Here is a 14305-nt window from a genome sequence, read left to right as displayed (position 1 = left end):
TGAAATATTACTCAGCCATAAAAAGAAATGAAATTGAGTTATTTGTAGTGAGGTGGATGGACCTAGAGACTGTCATACAGAGTGATGTAAGAGAAAACAGAAAGAGAAAAGCAAATAACGTATGCTGAAACATATATATGGTATCTAAAAAAAATGGTTTGTTGAACCTAGGGGCAGGACAGAAATAAAGACGCAGATGTAGAGAATGGACTTGAGGACATGGGGAGGGGGAAGGGTAAGCTGGGAGGAATTGAGAGTGTAGCACTGACATATATACACTGCCAAATGTAAAGTAGATAGCTAGTGGGAAGCAGCTGCATAGCACAGGGAGATCAGCTTTGTGCTTTGTGACCACCTAGAGGGGTGGGATAGGGAGGGTAAGAGGGAGATGCAAGAGGGAAGAGATATGGGGATATATGTATATGTATAGCTGATTCACTTTGTTATACAGCAGAAACTAACAACATTTTAAAGCAATTATACTCCAATAAATATGTTACAACAAATAAAAAAAACCCAACACAGATACCAGATACAGTCATACCTTGGAGATATTATAGGTTCAATTCCAGACCACCATAATAAAGCAAATATCGCAATAAAGCCAGTCACATGAACCTTTGGTTTCCCGGTACATATAAAAGTGATGTTTACAATATACTGTAGTCTGTTAAGTGAGCAATAGCATTATGTCTAAAGAAAACCAATGTTAATAACTTATGTAAAAATACTTTACTGCTAAAAAAAATGCTACCTATCATCTGAGCCTTCAGCGAGTCATAATCTTTTTGATGGGGGAGGGTCTATCCCTGATGCTGATGCTGCTGACTAGTCAGGGTGGTGGTTGCTGAAGGTCGGAGTGGTTGCGGCAACTTGTGAAAATGAAACAGCAGTAAAGTCTGACCCATTGATGACTCTTTTTGACAAACAAGTTCTCTGTAGCAGGCAATGCTCTTTGATAGTGTTTACCCACAGTAGAATGTATTTTGAAATTGCAGTCAATCCTTTCAAGCTGTGCTGTTACTTTATCAACTAATTTTTTTGTTGTCATTTCAGCAATCTTCACAGCATCTTCACTAGGAGTAGATTCCACCTCAAGAAACCACTGTATTTGCTCATCCATAAGAAGCAACTCTTCCTCATCTGTTAAAGGTTCATCATGAGATTACAGCAATTCATTCCTATCTTCAGACACCACTTCCAATTCTAATTATCTTGCTATCACATCTGTAGTTACTTCTTCCACTGAAGTCTTGAACTCCTCAGTCATCCATGAGGGTTAGAATCAACTTCTGCCAAATTCCTGTGAATGTTGACATTTTGACCTCTTCCCATGAGTCATGAATATTCTTAATGGCATCTAGAATGGTGAATCCTTTCCAGGAGGTCTTCAATTGACTTAGCCCAGATCCTCAGAGGAATCATTATCTATAGCAACTATAGCCTTAAAAATTGTATTTCTTAAATAATAAGACTTGAAAGTCAAAATTACTCCTTGATCCATGGGCTGCAGAATGGATGTTGTATAAGCAGGCATGAAAAAAACATTAATATTGTACATCTCCATCAGGTGCATTGCCAATGAGGAGTAATATTTTGAAAAGAACCTTTTATCTAGGCAGTAGCTCACAACAATGGGCTTAAAATATTTAGTAAACCATGTTGTAAACAGATATGCTCTCATCCAGGTTTTGTTGTTTCATTTATAGAGCATAGGGCACAGTAGGTTTAGCATAATCTTTAAGGGCCCTAAGTTTTTTGGAATGGTAAATGAGCATTGGCTTCAACTTAAACACCAGCTGTATTAGCCCTGACAAGAAGGTCAGCTTGTCCTTTGAAATTTTGAAGCCAGGCATTGCCTTCTCCTCTGTAGCTATGAAAGTCCTACATGGCATCTTCTTCCAGTAGAAGCCTGCTTTGCTTAAATTGAAAATCTGATGTTGAGTACAGCCATCTTCATCAATTATCTTAGCTAGATCTTTTGGATAACTTGTTTCAGCTTCTACATCAGCATTTGACGCTTCACCTTGCACTTTGATGTTATAGAGACTTTCCTTAAACCTCTTCAACCAACCTCTGCTAGCTTCAAATTTTTCTTCTGCAGCTTCCTCACCTCTCTTAACCTTCATAGAACTGAAGGGAGGGGCTTCCCTGGTGGTGCAGTGGTTGAGAGTCCGCCTGCCGATGCAGGGGACACAGGTTCGTGCCCCGGTCCGGGAAGATCACACATGCCGCGGAGCGGCTGGGCCCGTGAGCCATGGCCGCTGAGTCTGCGCGTCCGGAGCCTGTGCTCCGCAGCGGGAGAGGCCACAACAGTGAGAGGCCCGCGTACCGCAAAAAAAAAAAAAAAAAAAGAACTGAAGGGAGTTAGGGCCTTGCTCTGGATTAGGATTTCATTTAAGGGAATGTGTGGCTGGTTTGATTTTCTATCCAGACCACTACAACTCTCTTTTATCAGCAATAAACCTATTTCTCTTTCTGATGATTCATGTATTCACTGGAGTAGTACTTTTAATTTCCTTCAAGAACTTTTACTTTGCATTCACAATTTTACTAAGTGTTTGGTTCAAGATGCCCAGCTTTCTGACTATCTCATCTTTCAACATGCCTATCTCACTAAGTTTGATCATTTCTAGCTTTTGCTTTAAATTGAGAGATGGGCAACTCTTCTTTTCACTTGAACATTTAGAGGCCACTGTAGGGTTACTAATTGGCCTAAATTCAATACTTTTGTGTCTCAGGGAAAATAGGCAGGCCCAAGGAGAGAGAGAGAGATGAGGAAAAGGCCAATCAGTGATGTGGACCAGAACGCACAACACTTATCAAGTAAGTTCAGAGTCTTATATGGGTGCAGTTTGAGGCACCTCAAAACAATGACAATAGTAACATCAAAAATCATTCATCACAGATCACCAAAACAAATATAATAATAGTGAAAAAGTTTGAAATATTGTGAGAATTACCACAATGTGACACAGAGACACAAAGTGAGCAAATGGTGTTGGAAAAATGGCGCCAATAGACTTGCTCAAAGCAGGGTTGCCACAAACCTTCAATTTGTAAAAAAAGCGTAATGCCTGTGAATGGCAAATAAAATGAAGTACAATGAAACGAAGTATGCCTGTATCTCCCTTTACTGATATGACAAGCATCCCTAAGGATGGGCCTCAGAACATACTTTTTAAAACCTCCTCACATTATTCTGAAACAATTGATCGCTAGGTACTATTTTTGCACCCTTGGCCAGAAAGTATACAATGTAGGCAATCAATAAACATTTGTTGAATGATGGAGACAGTAGATTTTGAAAGTGGTCCCTATTGTGCCAGTGCCGACATTTGATTTTTGTTGATTTTATCTTTGTTAATATAGCACTAACTTATTTATTTTGTAGTATAGAAAGGATGACTAATAAACAGATGTAGGATTTACATCTTAGGAAGATATTTTCTTGTACTCCAAATACTCATTGTACAAAATTCAAGTAAATTATTAGGAGGGTGTTACTTTGGGAGAAACTCCTATAATATCAGCTTCCTTTTGTTTGATACTATTACGGGACCAAATGGGATTGCTCTATTTGGGAGTCCAGTGTTAGAAGATGGTTGATGTATTCTCACTTGGAGCATTTCTGGAATCTGTGATTTCACAGTCATATCTCATATTTGATGATATAAATAAATATCTCTTCTTTTTTCTTCTATTTCTTCTCCTTTTTTCTCCCCCACTCAAATCCTAGATCTTAATTCATCCAAGATAAAAACAGTGAGGTGTTTGAAATTTCTTCAACCTTCCTTTCCCTAAATATTGACCAATAGAGTTTAAGAACAATATAAAAACATCTCTTCTTGGGGCCTCTACAGTAGTACTTTTTAGCACATTAGCAAATGTGAATGTGATGAAAACTGTGAGGTACACGTTTGGTGGTCTTGTTCAGCTTTCTCTATGCAGCTGTGATTATGATAAGCAACAATATTCATTAAATCTTGTTGTGATAAACTGCACTTTGCAAGTCTTCCCAACCTGTATATGTCTGACCCCTTTGCTTTTCTCCTTTCATAATAATCTTCTGCTAACAGTTGTATATGAACCCATACTCTAGGCAGATATACTTACGAGTTCCCTATTGAAAGCTTGCTGCCATCTGAAGACAGATCTCAAAATTTATCCTATTCACACTAGGACCAGAAATCAGAAGCCTCTCCACTTTGCACTTACTTGCCTCTGCTTAAATAGGCCAAAGCCTAACACTTTCAATGGTTACTAGATATTTTGTCAATTATCCTGAAAAGGCACAATCTTTAAAACAGCTTTAGTATAATCAGTAAGGCAGCTCTCAGCATGAAAGATGACAATCCCATCCACTATCCCCTCAGCGCTTTCCCTTAGAGACAGTTGCCATATCCAAGTGTCCTTCACTATAGCAAAGTGAATGGACATGACCTTCAGAGAATGTCAGAGTTAGTAAGGAACATTAAGATTTCAACCTAATATATTCCTGAATATGCAAAAAAGCACTTGAAATCCAATGAAATAAATTCAGTTGCCTTGATCCTATAGGACAGAAGCTTAGAACTCATTTCCCATTACTCACTGATTGAGACCTAAATACTAAATATATTCAAAAGATATAATACAATTTATATTGAGTATGCTAATATAATACATAAATTCATGAATATGCAAGATACCTACACATAATTATTGACTATACTGTAGCTTTCCTATTGTCTAATGCTGTTTTCAACAATCATTTTACATCTTTGTTTTCAGTTATCCTATTATTATACATGGTTCTGTCCCCACGATGAACAGATACTGTTCATTTCTTTCTCTTTGTTCATAACAGATATATTACAGATGTGCTCTGAGTGATCTTTCTGAAGGGTAAAATCATGACCCAGTGCACTATTAATGCTTATCATTTAGAGCATGGCCAGGCAGTCCTCGTGGGCTTGGCACTAGGTAACCTGTGGAGCCTGTCCTCAAGCTTTCAGCTAGCAGGATTCTCAAGATCATTCTCTACCAAGCCAGAGGTCTCTGTTCATGGGGTTAATGTGGCATTATACTGTGGTGCGAGAAAAAAAAATCAAATTACATTCATATTTATTTTATAATATCATCCAAAATTTTTTCCAAATTTTGTATTATTTTTCCACAAATTTTAAAGCATTTATCACTTATTAGTGTAGTAGTTTATATATTAAAAATAAATAAATTATATGTTTTGGAAACGTGCTAATTTAAAATAAAACTGGTAAGGTATAAGAATAAATAAGTTAAGAGACTGCTAAATACTTACTGGATGCAAAGTTTCACTCTCCTAGGTTTTGAAAAACAACATAAATCCTATAGGTTAATATATGTTAATAATTCTGTAATTTTTCATTTAAAATATATATTAAATGTTGACAAGATTATAAGTTTGCTATATACATGGGTAAAATTAAATGAATATAATCATTGAGTTCTTTAAGCTTCCAAACAAGAGAAAAGCATGTAACCATAATGCATGCTTGTCCTTGTAGTTCCCCTTGTCTGGCACAATTTTTCCCCAGTTTCCATTTACTAACTTCTGTTTGCCCTTTAGTAACAACTTGAAAGCCATACTCCCTGGGATGCCTTCTCTACTTCACTGGGAACTGGGTTAAGTATACTTTCTTAAGTGCTCAGGCACTTGTCCTTTGATACAAAACAGCAACTCTAGCTGAGCCACCGGCCTGGAAATAATATTGTAGCACAATGTGCTTGAGTCCAGATTTGCAAAAAAATCAACGATATAGTAGGGTACCTTAGTATCTACTACATTGGAAACCAAATGTCTGATCATGTTCAAACTGCAGGAAAAAAAAAAAAAGGAAAGATGACCAGAGTCTGAAATAATGGTTCTCAAACATTGTCATGGATTAGAACACCCTGGAGGGCTTGTTAAAACACATTGCTGGACCTCATCCCCAAAGTTTCTGATTTAATAGGTCTAGGATAGGACTGAAATTTTGCATTCTTATAAATTCCCAGATGAGGTTCCAACCACAGTCCAGAAGCTGAGCTTTGAGAACCACTAGTCTTAGGAGCTAGTGATAGGTATTTAAAAGTTTCTCCTCTTGACCCTGACTATATGCAATCTAAAGCAGTCATTATTGACAATTGTGATTTTTTTTCTAATAGCCTTAGGATGCTTGTGATCTGAATTGTGGAATTTTCTTAAGTAGGTCTATTCATCATCAAACCACAATATTACACAACTGGGTGGTACAGCAATAAGCCAACATCCTGAATCAGCAAACCTACAGTTAGGAGACAATTTTGAATACATTCATTAATATATTTTATTTTTAAATTTCAGTAAGGTTTCCTTGATATATACTGACTTAATCTACTATACAACATGTAATTAAAACAATTCACACTCTGACTGGAAAGTAATCTCATCTAATGTCTTTCCCAAGCTCCACATGGAGAAGGAAGGTTGTTGAATTGACTGCTGAGAAAAATAGGGTTCTTTGACTCAGTTAAGTCCTGGTTATGGGGTCGGTTGTAGTCCTCCTGTTACAGTGCCTGTAACTTACTGAAGTTCAAAGTATGTCTGTATATACAGCATGATATTATAAATGTGTTTCTTAGGTCAAAGTATAACTGGACTGCTGCTAGGATTTAATCAAGATGGTAGGAAAATGATCAAATCACTATGTTGTACGCCTGAAACTAATATAATATTGCAAGTCAACTATACTTCAATAAAAGGAAAAATGACTAGAGTCCAGGAATGGTCTGTTAATGTCCTAATCAAGGCTGCACTATCGGGGTGCCTGGATAGAGCAGGAGGAAATAAGAGGCTCCCAATATTTTAATCAGGCAACCCATACTAGAGGCAGTCAGTGTAAGTAGTTCTGTTAAACTCTCACAACTCAATCAACAATAGGTATTTTACAAATGCTAATTATTGATATAATTAAAAGCATGCTAAATTTGGGGGAGAGGATGAGGAAGAAGAAGCAGAGCTATTAAATCTTCATCTTATGACACTTATAAATTTAAAAATTGCTTTTTCTTTTCTTTTTATTGTATCTATATGAGATGATAGATGTTAACTAAATCTATTGTGGTAATCATTTCACAATATATGTAAATCAAGCCATCGTGCTGAACCCCTTTAAAAAATGGACATTATTAATTAGCATACTGAATATCAAAGGATTTTGTTCATAAAAATGGTAGCTTGTTGACTAGCATGATTAATGTTAGAAATGGGCTCTCATTGGTGACATTAAAGTTATTCCAGACATGTGGATTAGCTAAAGGTATTCCATAAATAGTCTCCATTCTTATATCAAAAGGCAAAAAACCTAACAGGCCTTGAACCTTTTACCCTTAGAGATGATGTTTTAGATAAATCCCTAAAAGATCCTATGTCTAGCCAAGAACTCTGGAGGATTCTGTTAGCTTCGTACCTGCCTTTGTAACTTACATTTGTCTCACAGGAACCTTGCAAGCAAGATGGTGATAAGAATTTAATAGTAAAGGGAGCTAATCCTTCCTTGAGTCCTCAGAAGGAGTTGTAACAGCTGTGTGCATGTGTAGGTTGTATGCACATGTGTGTATGGGGAAGGATCTTAAGAGTCCTTTTTTTGATGCATATGACAGAAGAGGGCAAAATTGGGGTCTGGCATGTCTCTTCAATTTTCTAGGCCACTCAGAATCACTGATGAGTAGTACCAAAACCTCACCAAGAAATCCTTAAATACTTTTTTCAGATGGGAATTGACCACAGACTTAGATCCTCTGAAATAGTTACCTATGAGAGACAAGGTTCATCAGAACACAGGATGTGGGGGAGGAAGCAGAACAGCAGATATTTCTGAAAGCTGAGGGGTAGCATGACTGCAGCTGTAAGCTCCTATTTTTAGTGATATTGGATTTGGTCATTTAGTCCAGACCTCCTAAAGAGAATAACTGGAATAATTAAACAATTTGTTTTTAAACTTTGCTTGAAAGCATCAGAGAGCTAACAAGATAGTGAAGAATTACCAGGCTAGGATCTGGGGCAAGACAGTCTTGGGGAAGTGAGCTTGGGTTTGGGCACAGCTTTTCTGTTGTGGGTTTTTATTGATATAGGTTGAAGCAGTGGAATGGCTGGGAGGTAGAGCAGCACTTTTGACCACCTTGCAGAGCTAAGAGGAAAAGGAATGGAATCCAGAGCTGCCAAGTAGATTCTTGGTGAGTCTGCCTTACCTTGGGTTTAGATCCAAAGTGGCTACATCTAAGGAATAAGGATGAGCCAGTAATAGTGCCCCACAAGAGCTACAGTTCAGTTTTGAATAATCTGAATCCCTGCAACTGAATTTCAGCAACCCTAGATTGTTAATGTACTCAGATATTATAATTCTCTATACCAGGATAACAGTAACATAGGCATCCAATTTTTACAAAGGACATTGCAGTACAATATGTGGCCACAATAAAAAGGAAAATAACCAGGCTCACAATGGAACAAGACTACATAATTAAAAACCAGCAGAAACATTAGAAAATAAAAAGGTACATGCAGTAGGTACCAATATTGGAGTTTTTAGGAAGATTTTAAATAACTATGCTTACCATTTTTGAAGAAATAATGAAAAGGACAGATTTTCAGCAAAGGACTAGGAACTGAAAAAAAAAAGGAAATTCTGAAACTGAAGAATAATTGAAATTAAGAACTCAGAGAATGGACTTAACAGTATGTTAAACACAGACCATTAGAGAATAAACAACCAAAAAGATAAGTTAGAAGAAGCTATTCAGAAACTAAGTCATAGAGGACAAAGAATTAAAAATACAGGAGTAAAAGTATGAGACATAGAGGGTACAATGAAAAGGATAGACATATATGTGATTACAGTCCCAGAAAAAGAGGAGAGAAAAAGAGTCATTACCAAACCTGGTAATGACTTTGTAAGAAGGAAAAACTCCAGGCCAATCTCTGTCATAAATAAAGATGAAAACAAATGCTAAAGAAAATGTTAAATCAAATCCAATAATACATAAAAAGTATAATACATTACATCCATGTAGAGTTTACCCTAGTAATGCAAATTTGTTTAAATAGACATATATGTGATTACAGTCCCAAAAAAAATAGTATGAACAATATGTGAAGTGATAACGACTGAGAACTTTCCAAAAGTGATGAAAGACATCATGGCACAAATTCAAGAAGTGCTGAAGCTCAAGCATCATCAGTAGAAACAAAGTCATATCTGAGCAAAGTAAAGTAAAACGGCAGAAAACCAACAGTAAAAAGAACAATATTGTAAAGAATAAAAAAACTTTTTCAAAGAAGAAACAAATATAACAGATGGATTCTAAACAAAATCAATGGAAGCTAAAAGACAATGAAATGATAGCCTTAAAGTTTTTAGAATAAAATCATTGCTATCCAAATGCTCAAATACCAAATAGTCAGCAAAAATATCCTCCAAGAATGAAGGTAGACTAAAAACTTTTCAGACAAATGCAAATTTAGAGGGTTTTTTTTAGCAGCAAATTCATATTAGGGGGAATAGTAGATGGTGTTCTTCAGGAAGAAGGAGAACAATCCCAGACAGAAATTCAGAGTTACAGGAAGCAATGGAAATGAGATATGTGAGTAATATTAAATATTGATTGCAAAAACAACAATAATAATTACTTATGAAATTTATGGATACAGATACAGATATGTATTTTTACTACAGCATATAAAAACTCAAGTGGGTGAAATAGACTTAAGCCATGGTCCAGGAAAATTCACAGTGAAAATTTTATAAATATTTTTAAGGAATGATAAAGAAAATACAATACTGTATATAAAAACTTGTGGGGTGCTATTAAATCTTGATTAGGAGAGAGGATTTAGAGTTTTAAATGGGTAAGTGAAGATAGGTTGAAAATAAACAAGTTAAATTAACTATCTGAGGATGTTATAAATAGAATGGAAGCAGAAGGAAGGAAATAATAAAGGTAAAAAATAAGTGAAACAGAGAAATAATACAATAGAGAGGGTCAATAAGTCCCACATTTCATTCTTTACAAAGATTGGTAAAATTCATAATCCTCTGGAAGTATGGATCAGGAAATATGTGTGAGAAATCGAAGAGTGAATACCTTTTCAGATCCTATAAATGTTAAAAAGATTATGATAGGATATTATGAATAACTTTATGCCAATAAATTAGCACAAATTCCTGTAGAAATGTAACTTAACAAAGAGACTCAAGAAGAAAAAGGAAATGTGAAATGTCTTATAGCTCTTAAATAAATTGAATCTCCAGACCTATATGACTTTACAAATTAAAGAAATAAAACCAGTTTTATACAAACTGTTCCAGGGAGTAGGGAAAAAAGCAATAATTCTTTGCAACTAATATTATGAGTCTAGCATGTTCTTGATTCTGAAACCTGGTAATGACTTTGTAAGAAGGAAAAACTCCAGGCCAATCTCTGTCATAAATAAAGATGAAAACAAATGCTAAAGAAAATGTTAAATCAAATCCAATAATACATAAAAAGTATAATACATTACATCCATGTAGAGTTTACCCTAGTAATGCAAATTTGTTTAAAATTAGAAAGTTCTTCAGTGTAATTCACCACATTAGCAGAGTAAAGGAGAAAAATAGGATTATTGGTGATCATTGTGCAGCCCAGTAGATTCAGAAAAAAAATTTGATACATTCAACCTTCTTTGTAAAAACTATTGGCAACCTAGGAATAGAAGGAAACAAAATAATAAAGGGGACCTACAAAACCTACATACTTAATGAGGAAATATTAGACACTTCTTCCCTGGATTCAAGAATAATGTAGGTATATCCACCATTACCACTTCAATTCAATATCTATTGAAAGCCCTAGAGAGTACAAAATAGCAAGGAAAAGAAATACAATATATGAATATTGGAAAGAAAAAATAAACCCTTGTTATCCGCAGACAATATGATTGTAAGTTGAAAAACAATACAGATAATTATTAGAATTAAAAGTGAAGTTAGTAAGATTGTTGGGTAAAATGTCAATATACAAAATCAGTTCTATCTATATAATGGTGAAAAAACAGGAAAAGGATTTTTATAAAAAGTACTAGATCTAGTATAACAAAATACTTCTAAGCCCTCTATGCACAGAACAATAAACAATTATTGAAAAAACATTCTAAAAATACTTGAATATGATAATGGATCGCAAGATATTAAGATGCAATTTCAAGTAAAGTCCCGGTTGGTTTTTGCATGGAATTGACAAGATAATTTTAATCTGTACATTTGTTGAATAAATGTAGGACTAAAAATGTTATCAAAAATATTCCCAGTAATAATACATAAAACAGTCCATATTTTATGTAAAAATATAAAAGTAAATTGTAACATACGTTTGCAACTTCATACGATCCATTTAATATCTGTTCCATGTAATGATTTAGATCTCTGAATCTTTTGTGATCTGAATTTGTAAAAGGTAAGTGCCACCAATGAGGAAACCTGTTTTAAAAGAAAAAAGTATATCTTCATTAGTTTGAAAATTGGCATCTGTATCTTAGAATTGTTCATAAAGTTAAGGCTGCATCAGTTGGAAGGGCCACTGAAAACGTTTTTTTAAAAAACCATAGAACGCATGATTAATTCTGAGAGTTTTATTAACATGGCTGTGGTCACTTGTGCTATTTTAACTATCATTGATATTAATACTAATTTAATTTAACATACTAAATTAATATACATTTTCCTTCTTACTGTATTTATGGCAGACCACACAATTTGTCCTTTAAATATATGTGGGGGGTTAATAAATACTTTCTGAAGTTTAATGATCCATAATTTTTCAAAAAGGTCATATGGTATTGTTTCCTCTGGGTTCACGAGGGACATTGCTACACTAACTAGATTAAACATTTTACAAAGCATATGCTTCCATCTGGTCTTTTGGAACAAAGTATCACTTTCCCCAGGGGTCTAGCTTGCAGAATTTCCTCTTCACTATCTGATGATTCATCTTGATGGGCTAGACGTTGATTACGACCAATTATTGGTGGCATGACCTATTAATGGGAAGCATTTGGCAACACGTTTTGCTGGTTAAATGTATCTTTTTAGGAACTATCTAGCGGCTTCCTCTGACTGCAGTCTTGCTGTTGCTTCCTTCCTCTTCTGCTTCCTCTGGGCAAAGGAGCATGGGGGATGGTGAAGGGTTGTTAGCAAACACACAGAAGTATGTGAAAACTGCAGGACATCCCATCCATTGCTTACTGTTGGAAGTGTCAGGGAAGTCCAAAATAATATTTCTGTGCATTTAAATAATTGACATTTTACTTTTTTACTCTTGCTTTACTCTTACTAAGGCTTAAAGTGTTAAAAATTTTCATCCAGATTTAATTATCATAAAAATTATTACCATATATAATTAATCAAAACATAGAAATACATTTGATAAACAGTCGTTTTGCTGGTTTTAAATATTAACTTGTATAACTGTGGATTAATTTTCTTTATTGTTAGAATAAAATGGAGTTCAACATCAGTTCTATTCCTTTTTTATAGATGTATGTACTAAAAAAGTATTGTGTGTAAATAAGTACATGAGAATTAAGGAATTCAGCTCTAGTAATGTCATTCAGTTGTTTAAAATGCTTTTGAGTTATATGTCAAATATAACATAGTAATCAGTTCTTGAAAATGATTTTTTAGGATATTTTATCTGACGGTGCTATCATGTCCTCCCTCAATTTTGTTCACACCAAAGTTTAAGAAACACACAACCTGCAAACAGATTTGATACCTGGTTATTAGAGTAATTCATTTTCTCAGTACCAACACCAGTAGTTTGATTTGCCCTTTATTTAATCCTCAGAGATTTTTTACTCCCTGGGACAGTGTACCAAAATAAAATTCTGGATGGCTGGGAGAAGAGCAATGGTGAAATTAGGAGAGGAAAAGGAAATCAACCTTTCTCAAGCAGGTGACTTTTAAAGAAGACCATTAATTTCAAGGAAGATTCCTATGCCTCTGTATTCTCAGAAGTTGGAAGAGGTACAGTCTGATTTGAAGACCACTGTTACATGCTATGACTAATTTGAATTTTATTCTTTATGACTCTAACTTTCTGATCATACTTTCTAGATTGGGTTTACAAAATTCTCATAGAGCTTCTCTTAGTAAATTTAGGAGTCAGAGGAAATCTTGCCCTCATCCTTCTTCTGTATGCTTTGCTATAAGCCAGAGCTCCTTTGGGACTGTTAGCATACAAATATTGTTCAAGGCACAAAGGACTAAATATTCCTCCTCTCCACACATTGCTTGAATGATTTTAAAATCAATTTACGTCCCATTACCAGGCAAGAGTTGTTGAACAAAACAGAATCCTAACTAAAGCTGAAAACCGAGAAGAGGCATATGGAGAGAGATTACTGGCACTTTAAAGTTTTACAAGTTATACTAATATGTATTGGGGAGAGAAAAGAGTAGAACAGAGACATTTTTGAAACAAAAGGACAGCCATTTAACAAGAATGAACATATTTTTAAATCATTAATTATTAGGGTACAATGGAAACCACTAATGTTGAATTCAATATTTGCAGTCAAACTGAATATTTTTGCCAGTATTTCCTTTTCCTCAGTTATTACATTAGACGTTTTCTGATAACTCTTAAAGCTGATGTTGTCTTTAAGTTTCCACAGTGACATTCCTTCCCTCTCAGTCTCTTGAATGTGCTCTTACTCTGATGACTTTCTGATGTTTAAAGCATCTGTATTTCAAAATCTCTGTGACATCTGCAAGTATAGTTTTTCATCAATGTGAACTACACAGTCTTCAAAATAATGCACACTATCTCTCCATCCATTGGCAACGTTGTTTAGATTTACATTTTGGTAAGTGACTAAATCCTGAAAGTCTAACAAAAATCCACATGTACAAAGTATGTCAGGTCTGGTATGAACACTCATATTGTTAAAGGACAATTTACTCAACAAAAATTCTGGTATAGTTGGCTCTCCCTGTCTGCAGGTTCTACATCTGAAGATTGAACCAACTGTGGATTGAAATATTAAAAAAAAAGTCCGGAAAGTTCCAAAAAGCAAAATTTGAATTTGCTGCATGCCAGCAACTATTTACATAGCATTTACATTGTATTTACAACTGTTTACATAGTATTTATATTGTATTAGATATTATAAGTGATCTGGAGGTGATTTAAAGTATACAGGAGAATGTGGGTGGGTTATTTGTAAATACTATGCCATTTTATGTATAGAACTTGGGCATGCAAGGATTTTGGTATCCGTGGGAGG

The 14305-nt window shown here is 34.9% G+C and overlaps 1 protein-coding gene across 4 annotated transcripts in view; it reads right to left on the bottom strand.

Annotated features, from left to right (window-relative positions):
- The window catches only part of PIK3C2G (phosphatidylinositol-4-phosphate 3-kinase catalytic subunit type 2 gamma), a 328047-nt gene that overhangs the window by 78474 nt on the left and 235268 nt on the right, over nt 1-14305 (bottom strand). For all 4 annotated transcript variants that reach the window (XM_067695808.1, XM_067695810.1, XM_067695811.1 and 1 more), the window contains one exon: nt 11390-11498. In XM_067695808.1, the coding sequence (XP_067551909.1) occupies nt 11390-11498 (109 nt within the window). The remainder of the gene's footprint in view (nt 1-11389; nt 11499-14305) is intronic.

The sequence above is a fragment of the Pseudorca crassidens genome, chromosome 11 (genome assembly GCF_039906515.1).
Source record: "Pseudorca crassidens isolate mPseCra1 chromosome 11, mPseCra1.hap1, whole genome shotgun sequence".
Taxonomy (NCBI): Eukaryota; Metazoa; Chordata; class Mammalia; order Artiodactyla; family Delphinidae; genus Pseudorca; species Pseudorca crassidens.
Note: the sequence above shows the minus strand (reverse complement) of the source record. Positions and strands in the feature narration are given on the sequence as shown.